Source organism: Corylus avellana, chromosome ca2 (assembly GCF_901000735.1).
Source record: "Corylus avellana chromosome ca2, CavTom2PMs-1.0".
NCBI lineage: Eukaryota > Viridiplantae > Streptophyta > Magnoliopsida > Fagales > Betulaceae > Corylus > Corylus avellana.
The window spans coordinates 44,082,923-44,093,606 of NC_081542.1; the positions used below are offsets into that span (position 1 = coordinate 44,082,923).

Sequence of the window (10,684 nt, forward strand, 5' to 3'; positions counted from 1 at the left end):
TAGATCACAGTTGTTAGCACTTGCGGGGTTTTGTCTATTGTTTGGTTGCTGAGAAAATATCAGCAACCATTTTTTTTAAAAAAAAAACTTATTTATTTTGATTCAAGTCGTTTTTACATTAACAACAAAAAATCTTGTCATTTAGAAGAAAAGGGACGTCAAAAAAAAATTCGGCCCTAGGGTAAGCGACCTACGACAAATAACATTTTTATATAAACAATGTCAAGCAGTTGACGTCGTTTATTTCACTGTTCATTTCGTTTAAAAACCGACTTGAGTTGGTGTTTTTTTTTTTGTAGTGAATTATTGTACCCCCTCCACTATAAGTTAGGGCTAGGAAAAAGTGTTCATGGGTCGAGTTCATGTCAACCCATTTATGTTAAACCAAACCCGACATGTCTATTAAACGGGTCATAAATGGGTGACTCATTTATGACCTAAACCCTAACTTTAAAACTACGTGTCAAGTTCACAGATCGCAAGTTAAATTGTCAGCCCTACTATAAATAGGAGTCCATTGTACTAGGTAAATTTTTGAGATCTTTCTCACTTTCTTGCTCCACTCCTTTCAAGAATTATCCACCAACTAAAGCATTGGAGTGTTCCTTGTTGATTGGTACCTCCGACGAATCACCTTTGCCTATTTTTTGTCTCTCCACAAATTTCTTTTGCTAGACTAGATGTGTGAGATCAACTATCATCATTACTTGAGTTGCTTCAAACAAGGGCCTTTATGCCATTATGCCCCTTCCATCCTTAATAAATCCAATTTGAAGTGGTATTTTTATGATTCAAGCTTACAATTTTGAAAAGCAATCTTTCAAAAGCAACCACAATGTGATGGAGAAGGTCATCACGTTGCCTTCAGTATGATTTTTGTTTAGTTGGCCATATTTGCATTAGTTAATTCCATCATTTTCATGTTTCTCAAATCGAGCCTGCATCCATATGCGCGCATTTATAGGATAACACACATTAATATTTCTCAAGAACCACTTGTCACTTGTCACTTGTCAAAAAATTTTGAGTTATGAAATTCTTTGATCAATTAAAATTAAAATCAGAATAAAAGTCAGATTTATTTTTCTTCGACGGGGAAGGCTAGTTTCTCTCCTAGTGTTCTTCTCATTCCCTCATGATCCTATGCAAAAATTATTATATCAAAAATGAAAAAGAAAGTTGTTTTTATTTCTCACTTGATTTTTATAAAATAATTTTTACCTAGGACGAAGAGGACACAAAAAAAACATCGAGAGAGTACCTAGCATTTCTCTTCTTCAATACTGTTTAGAAGATAGTATCAGAAACATTGAATCCTAATCAATTATTTGCGAATGGATTTGGATCATTATATATGCATGTGATACAATTAAGCAGAGAAAAGGACATGCATTGAAAGGATTTGGATCTCTCCATCGACCGTTCTCCAAATATTTTCTGTTTCAATAGCTAGCGATCCCCTTGACTTGCAGATCATCCATTTTCTGTTTTATGTGTCATTACATTTTGAGTAGGTCCACCTATTAAACTACGAGGAAAGCGCGTCTGACCCCCCTCTTTTCGTTGGGAGTAATGATACAATGCACGCCTGGCGTACATCAACAGTGATGCACGCCAGGCACAAAATTTTTTTTTATTATTATTTATGAAAAAAAAAAAAAAAAAAAATTTGCACTGGCGTGCGTGGGCGTCCCACGCACGCCGCGTGCATTGTATCATTACTCTTTGGTTAATCTCTCCGAAATATATATTCAAGGATGACACGTATTCTATAAATTCCAAAAATATATGGCTGCAATATATCCTGTTAGTCAATTTCTTTATCACGTGCATGTCATGTCCATCAATTTCTTTCTTTAACGCATGTACATGTTGGTACATATTTCTTCAAAAACGACAAGTTAATTGGTACAGACGTGTATGCCAAGGACTTCACCATTATATATATGTATATATATATATATATATATATATATATATATATATATATATATAAATTCTCTCAACTATTTTTCCACCATCACCATATAAATGATATGATACATGAATATATGATATTGTTTGGACGCTAAAAGTATATGAATATACATATTGACGCCACAACAAGAAATTTGGTCTTTAGGAGCGACTTCGTTTGGACGCTAAAAGTTTCAAAGTGGACGTTAATCAACAGCGTTGACTATTGGACGCTAATGTTCGATGCTGATGATCAAATGTTGATCATCAGCGTCGACTCGGAAGTGGACGCTAATGATGACATTTTAGCGTCCATTATGTCGACGCTAAAAGTCTTGTATTTTGGCTGCTAATGATGGAGTGGACAGAAGCTAAGTGGATGCTAATAGTGCACCTTTAGTATCCACTCTGATGGCCCTAAAAAACTAAAAAATATTGAGGTTATAATCATTTATTAAAAAAGAAAAATGAAATATAATTTGGGTTAGAAAATTACATTATAGGCAATTGGTTCAGAGATATTTTTTATTATTATTATTTTTTTTAACTTGATAACCTAATTGGAATTTAACTTATTTTCAATTCAGGGTTAGCATTTATCAAGGCAAACACCGAGAAGCTACTTGAAGAAATGGACAACCACGTTCCCTGGCCCAGCTGGTTTGCCATTGTTTTACCAGGAATGGTTGAACTTTGAAATGTAGTCTTTTAATTTTGTTTTGATTTGTTTACTTTGATTTGATAGCTAATTATGATGTCTAATTTTGGTTAGATTTTTTTTTTTTAACCCTCTTCAGACTCCATTTTAATTTTGTAAGGGACTGGACTGATTAATCGGGCTTACTTTTGGTTAGATTTTTTTTTTTTTAACCCTCTCCGGACTCTTCTAATTTTTTTTTTTTTTTTTTCTGGCCAGGGGCCAAATAAAATTTATATCAAATTATACTCTAGGTTTTTTATTTTTTATTTTTAACAAATTTGGGAAGCCTTGGCCTATTCTGGCCATCCCTCTGTCTCTGTCACACGTACTCCAAGAGAGGATGCATACTCTTTTTATGCGCTAATTCTAGACCTCCGCTTTGAAGATTAAAAGCTGAAGTTCTTTTTATTTTCGTCCGAACCAATTCGACTAAAGTAGACAGCTCTCGGCTGCTGTTGACGGACGAGGTTTAAGCAATATAATCTACAAATTGGTAAGACTTAAGAATTAACACGCTCAGGAACAAAAACAAAAAAAAAAAACAGAAGATAAGAAAGAATAGTAGCTAGTCAACATGATAGTCCGCGCATCCAGGGCATGTGAAAATCGTTTAAACGTGATTGACGGTGAAGGGAACAAGTTCAAGAATTATTATAAATAGCACACATTTGCTTGTTAACGCTCACTCAAGCATTTGATAATACAATATATATATAGCTTATCTTTTGCTGTAATGGATTTATCATCAGTACAATCCTCAATCCAATCTCTAGTTAATGAGATGAAGGAAGAGATGTTCTCATCAAATTGTGATCCCTACTCCTTCATTTCTGCTTCTGCTTATGACACTGCATGGCTAGCCATGATTCCGGATCCACACCAACCTTCCCAACCCATGTTCAACAATTGCTTGGATTGGGTGCTTTACAACCAGGAAGATGAAGGCTCTTGGGGAGAGCATGATGCCCATGGCGTCCCCACCATTGAGTGCCTTCCTGCAACTCTTGCTTGCATTATTGCACTCAAAAAGTGGAACGTCGGGACATTATGCATAGAGAAAGGTACGTACATCCTGATGCTGTGTACAAGAATGAGCCATATATACACATATAATGCTACAGTTTCAACTAAATTATTTTTTACACGTGCTAGCGTGTTATTGGAGGTTATTAAAATTATTTTTTAGTAATTAATGATGTGTCTTCAATCACATATTATTAACATATGTCATTTGGTAATATGCTTTTGGTTTGGAGATGTCGCTGATAATTTATTGACTTTATAAACTAATTGGATTAATTTAATTTATTTTTAATTCAGGTTTGGCATTTATCCATGCAAACATGGAGAAGCTTCTCCGAGAAACGAACAATCACGTTCCCCGCTGGTTTGCCATCGTTTTCCCAGGGATGGTTGAACTTGCATGTGCAGTTGGTGTGCGGCTTGTCTTCTTCCCTAGGTCGAACGGAGTCGTGTTAGAACTATTCAACACGCGGCAACAAATTCTTGAAAAGTAGGATCCTTTGTTGTCTTTTAATTTTGTGTTGATTGGTTTATGCATGATGTTTGATAAAAACAAGAAACGTAATTAATTTGCATGATTTCTTTCTTTGTAGGGAGAAGGATGCGGATACGTTCCAAAGTCTGCCATTGCTTTCATATCTTGAAGCACTGCCTGCATCTTATGAGATTGATGAAGATGATATAATCAAGCATTTGAGCAGCGATGGGTCTTTGTTTCAATCCCCCTCCGCCACAGCATCTGCATTTATGGCCACTGGAAACAAACACTGCTTGGCTTATTTGCTATCACTTGTTCAAAGATGTGATGGTGGAGGTTAGAAATTAAAGCTTCAATTAGCCAAACAACGCTAATGATCAGCTTCTCCTTCTCGCTCCTTTTGAGATCTTTTTGTAATAAAGTTGATTTTTATTGCAGTTCCTGCAACCTATCCCATGGATGAAGAGCTCATAAAACTTTGCATGGTTAACCAATTATTCAGGTTGGGCCTGGCTGAGCATTTTGTCCACGAGACAGAAGACGTCTTGGCACAAGTTTATAGGTAGCAAAATGGTGTTAGAATATAAATTAAATTATTAAATTTATATTTTTTATGATCAATTTTTGCTTTTAGGATAAACAGTGATTAATTTAATGTTGCATCAAAGTAAAAAGTTCTGAATTCGAATCTTGTATCATTTGATTAATTAACATTGAGGATAACTTCTATATGGAGGTGGTTTACACCACCTCCTTTGTGCCCACCAGTGAGCATTTGACAACTAGAAAAATGACATACTTTCAAATGAGATGTGAAGCACCAGATTAAAATCCATTCTCCCATCATTAAAAAAAAAACTCCTCAAACCCATCATTTTCTCTATTTCTCTCTCTCTCCTCACTTCTCCGTGCTCTCTCTTTCTTTCTCTCTCTCACTCTCTCTCTCTTTCTCCGACAGCAGCAGTGACCACCACCAAGCCCAGCTTAGAGCTCCTGTTGAAGGTTTCGGAGTGCAGCCCAGAGCTGTCGGAGAAGACGCCGGAGCCCAGCCTAGAGTTGCCGGAGACTAGACCTCTTCGGTGCTCTCACTCTCTCTCTCTCTCTCTCTCTCTCTCTCCGGTGCTCCATCTCTCTCTCTCCTCACCGGCGAAGAAAAAAATTTGGTTTGGTCGAGGCAAAATTTTTGTCTTTGTAAAAGGCAAAAAAATAAAAATAAAAAAAATAAAAAGAACCACTACAATCAGTATTAAGATCATGCAGGAAATTATAAGTTGAATTTATAAGTTTCAGTGCATAAATTCGTTCTTTTTGGATCTGGTTTTAGTACCAAATAATCTGGGCTCCGGCATCAAGTGGGCTCCGGCGTCGGGCTGGGCTTAGGTGTCTTCTCTGGCAAAATCTAGGCTGGACTCCGGTATCTTCAACGGCAAGACCTCTGCTGCCGCCAGAGAGAGAGAGAGATGGAGGAGAGGGAGAGATCAGAGAGAGAGAAAGGGAGTGAGGGTCTGAGGGAGAGCTCGCCGTTGGAGAGAGAGAGAAAGAAAGAGAGGGAGGGAAAAAGAAAGAGAGGGAGGGAGAGGGAAAAATGAGGGTTTTTGTGATTTTGTTTGAAAGAGTTTTTAGTCAGGTGTTTTGTATCTTATTTTTAGTTGGTGTAATAATCCTAGTTGTCAAATGTTCATTGGTGGGTACAATGGAGGTGGTGGCTTACACCACCTCCTTATAGAAATTATCCTTATTAACATTTTATTTCAATTAATTAAATATTTTACGTGTTGGATTTTTAAAGTTAAATCTAAACCATTGAAAACACATCACGTAGTAGTTTGTTCTGCATAACTTTCAGGAATTACATGAATCAAGAGTCATGGGCAAAACCACGAAATTACTCAGTTGCAGCACAGCTGTTTAAAGACTCGTTAGCATTTCAGCTCCTGCGGATGCATGGGTATGATGTATCATCTGGTGTGTATCTGGATCCAATTTTAGAAACGCATCTTATTTTCTCTCAAATGTTTTCGTATGTAAACTTATCATTTACTTTGCATGATTTGCGTGTGCAGATAACTTTTGCTGGTTCTTGGAACATGGAGATATTCGGGATCAAATAGAAAACAATCATGAATACTTCTCAAGTGCAATGCTTAATGTCTATAGAGCTTCATATCTTACTTTTTCAGGAGAATATGACATTCAGGAGGCTAGATTATTTGCAAAGAAATTACTTGAAAAACCCACATCATCAAGCTTGCGGAAAGTGGTAATTCGATCATTCATTATTTTAACAGACAATTTTGTAATCATTCAAAGCCTTAATTATAAATAATTAATCAAAGAAACAAATAAAGAACAAGATCATACAGTTTGTATTACTAAAGAACAAATTAAGGTACTGTCTGTCAGGGACGGATACACACAGCGGCAGGCAGGGGTGCCCGCCCTAGTAAAATGTTTTTTTTTTTTAATTAAAAAAAAATCTAAACTTTAATTTATTTATTTTTTTATTTTTTAAATATTGCTATGCCCAAATTTTATACTGGCTCCTATAAAATAAACTCAAATTTCATATCTTTGACACTTATAGCCCTATAAAACTCAGCTGAGCCCAAAACCCTGAGTAAACTTAAGAAGATGGTGTTTTATACTACTTTTTACTTTCCAGGCTACCACGATTTTTTTTTTTTGGCTGCTATTACGCCGTGATTCTGTTCTGTAAAGCTTGTGATGAAAATTCTCATGTCTTTGTCTTCCACAGGCTGAAGCTTCATTATATTTTATTATTTTATTTCTGTCCCTATTAAGATCAATTTCTGGATCCGCCACTGCTGTCTGTCATTCAATGTATTAATTGCATGAGTCAATGAGAACTTGGAAGTTTCCCTGAACATTGACAAGGCCCACCTTTAAAAGGAAAATATTCGAGGCTCTCCTCGACTTAGGTGAATATTATTTTTTAAAAACTAAGTGAGATAAATAAGGATCACTTTCTTTTTTACTTTTTTTAGAAAATAATATTCACCTATGACCATGAGAAAACCCAAAGAGCACCTAGCATTCACTTTTTAAAATGAAACAGATAACATCAAAACGTAGTCTGAAATGACATTTCACTGAATTGCTATTTGGGGAAACTTCATTTAATTCTTCCTAGATTTTCATTATTTTTGTAATTATTCTCGTAAAGTTCAAAAACTCCAATTTAGTATATCGAATTTTTAATTTTTTTGCAATGTTACATCTCCATTAGGTTTTTCCATTAAATCATAACAGAAAATGTCAAAATTACCAAAATAGCCCCGATTCAAAAAAAAAAAAAAAAATTGCAAAGATTCAGACGTTGGTTAAGATTTAACATAATTTACAAAAATACTAATGCCTAAATCTTTGCAATTCTCTTTTAGTTTTTTAATATAAAAAATTAGGATATTTTGAAAAATTTTACCAGATTTAATGAAAAAACTTAACGGATAGGTGACATTGCAAAAAATTAGAAGTTCGACACACTAAATTGAAATTTTCTGAACTTTAAAAAAGTAGTTGCAAGACTAAGTAATGGAAGTTCATAGAACTAAGTGAAGTTTTCGCTAACTATTTACATTATCCACATTTTGATATGTTCTGATTAAAGATGAAATGAGAAACACACACCATTTCGATCTTACTGCAAAACGTCTTGTAGGTCGAGCATGAGTTAAGAGTTCCATGGTTTGCTCGATTGGTTCACTTGGAACATAGGATGTGGATTGAAGAACGGGATTCGAATGTTCTCTGGATACGAAAAGCTTCTTCCCATAGGTATATATATGCTGCTTCATTTTAATTTTTACTATTTTTACCCTTGTTGATCTTCACGTCCACTAACAAATCTTTTTGACTCGTGATGATCAGGTTATCATGCCATCTAGCTGATAAACTTGTACGCCTTGCCGTGCGAAGCTATGAGTTTAGGCAGTCAGTATACAAGAATGAACTTGAGGAACTCCAAAGGTATCCTATATATATATATATATATATTTGTCAATAAATATGCTAATTAATATTTTCGTGTCTTTCTTTTTCGACACAGGTGGTCCAAGGATTGGGGTCTTAGTGATATGGGATTTGGTCGAGAGAAAACTACGTATTCTTACTTTGCTATTGCCTCTTGTTGTTCCTTGCCTTATGATTCTGACATACGCATGATGGTCGCAAAGAGTGCAATACTCATTACTGTCGCTGATGATTTCTTTGACATGGAAGGTTCTCTAATTCAGTTGAAGGATCTCACTGACGCAGTTCAAAGGCACGTAGCCATTTGATGTCACTGATCGATGATTTCTTTGACTTCACTTTGCCTCTAATTAATTAATTACTATTTCTCTCATGGAATATATAACAGATGGGATAGTAAGGGTTTGAGCGGCCATAGTAAGATTATCTTTGATGCCCTTGATAATCTTGTAAGGGAAATTGCAAAAAAATACCTCCAACAACAAGGACGTGACATAATAAACAATCTTCAAGATCTAGTAAGCCGATACTTATAAAGTCGTCAATTCTATTTTTAACCTCATTAAATATCATATCTATTAATAAACTGACAAATTGTCTTTTTTGTTTTGTATATATGAAGTGGTATGAAACGTTTGCTTCGTGGTTTACCGAATCCATGTGGGGTAAAATTGGAAGCATACCTTCAATGGATGAGTACCTTGAAACTGGCATGACTTCCATAGCCACACACACCCTTGTTCTTCCAGCTTCATGCTTCTTGAACCCAAGTTTACCAAATTCCGAACTCAGGCCAGTCCAGTATCAAAGCATTACAAAACTACTCATGCTTATTGCTCGTTTGTTGAATGACGTACAAAGCTACCGGGTATCTTTATATTCCTTCTTAGTTGCTTTGGTTCCGGCAATCTTATGAAATATTCTAAGGATCTAATAACAAGTACATATATAATGACAGAAGGAAAAAGATGAAGGGAAACTAAACTCCGTTTTGCTCTACTTGAAAGAAAACCCGGAGGCAGACATTCAAGACTCAATCGCTTTTGTGAGAGAGATTCTCGATAAAAAGAAGAAAGAGTTTCTCCAACATGTTCTTATGGATGGATATAGTGATTTGCCGAAGCCATGCAAGCATCTCCATCTATCTTGTTTGAAAGTATTTCAGATGTTCTTCAACTCTAGCAATAGATATGATTCCAGCACAGAAATGCTTCAAGACATTAATAAGGCAATCTATATTCCTATTGAAGTTGGAAACTCAAAGCCTATGAAGCATCTGCCTCGTCAAACTGGACCTAAGAAGGAATCTCTGACAATCAACTCCTACTTCAACCGGCCCTCCAAGCATTACATGAGCAGAAGTCTTGCAACACGACAAATTTCTTGGCCTGCTTCAAGAGATAATGGACTTGGGAAAATGTTTATACTACCAAAAATTAGATTTTGCTTCACCTAATCCATCCCTCTACCTCCTACAATTGCTAAACATTGTATCTATAATAATGTCTTTGTGAAATGTCACATGAAGTCTATAAAGGGCTGCTGAACAGTAGGAAGTAATGTTGAATTATATAATAATGAAGTCAATAATTGTCTACTATGGTTTTAGCCAATCTTGTTTGATGAGCTTCAGATGTTCTTCAACTCTAGCAATAGATATGATTCCAGCACAGAAATGCTTCAAGACATTAATAAGGCAATCTATATTCCTATTGAAGTTGGAAACTCAAAGCCTATGAAGCATCTGCCTCGTCAAACTGGACCTAAGAAGGAATCTCAGACAATCAACTCCTACTTCAACCGGCCCTCCAAGCATTACATGAGCAGAAGTCTTGCAACACGACAAATTTCTTGGCCTGCTTCAAGAGATAATGGACTTGGGAAAATGTTTATACTACCAAAAATTAGATTTTGCTTCACCTAATCCATCCCTCTACCTCCTACAATTGCTAAACATTGTATCTATAATATGTCTTTGTGAAATGTCACATGAAGTCTATAAAGGGCTGCTGAACAGTAGGAAGTAATGTTGAATTATATAATAATGAAGTCAATAATTGTCTACTATGGTTTTAGCCAATCTTGTTTGATGAGCTTTATTGTTGTCTTAAGATCACTCAAATCACGCTGCAAACCAGTCAACCGAATCCTCCTTGAAACTGGTTTAATTTGTAGCTAATTTATACAAACTCATATAATAAAGTAACATGCGTCATTTAACATGTATGAAACACATGTTTTTTTAACAGTTATGAGACACATGTCACTTTACTAGATGAATTTGTATGAATTAGCTACAAACTAGTTGGTAACAAATTTCTATCCCCTAAAACGCCCTTTCAAACCCTAACCAGACCCCTCAAAACCTTATAAACGCAACGTTTATTTCATTCCAACATAGCAACATACGAAAAAATCCAGGCCCATCAAGAAGGCGAGCCCAATAGAACACACTGAGGTCACAAGAGAATAGGGCTAGACCGATTACCCATCTGGCCCACTTAAATCCGATCATGACGGCATGACCCACCCTGAAT

The 10,684-nt window shown here is 35.8% G+C and overlaps 1 protein-coding gene across 1 annotated transcript; it reads left to right on the forward strand.

Moving 5' to 3' along the window:
* The first annotated feature begins 3,389 nt into the window (after positions 1 to 3,389).
* On the forward strand, positions 3,390 to 9,603 carry LOC132172888 (S-linalool synthase-like). The gene is made up of 12 exons (XM_059584448.1): positions 3,390 to 3,717; positions 3,977 to 4,169; positions 4,273 to 4,493; positions 4,596 to 4,719; positions 6,004 to 6,122; positions 6,221 to 6,417; positions 7,837 to 7,952; positions 8,046 to 8,144; positions 8,224 to 8,439; positions 8,536 to 8,665; positions 8,770 to 9,015; positions 9,106 to 9,603. Exons 1-12 carry the CDS (start codon positions 3,390 to 3,392, stop codon positions 9,601 to 9,603), a joined length of 2,487 nt encoding a protein of 828 aa, XP_059440431.1.
* The last annotated feature ends 1,081 nt before the right edge of the window (positions 9,604 to 10,684 follow it).

Coding starts and splice junctions, on each gene's coding strand:
- LOC132172888 (XM_059584448.1), top strand. CDS start 3,390: ATGGATTTATCATCAGTACAATCCTCAATCCAATCTCTAGTTAATGAG. Junction 6,418..7,836: donor CATCAAGCTTGCGGAAAGTG/GTAATTCGATCA, acceptor AACGTCTTGTAG/GTCGAGCATGAGTTAAGAGT. Junction 8,440..8,535: donor CTCACTGACGCAGTTCAAAG/GCACGTAGCCAT, acceptor AATATATAACAG/ATGGGATAGTAAGGGTTTGA.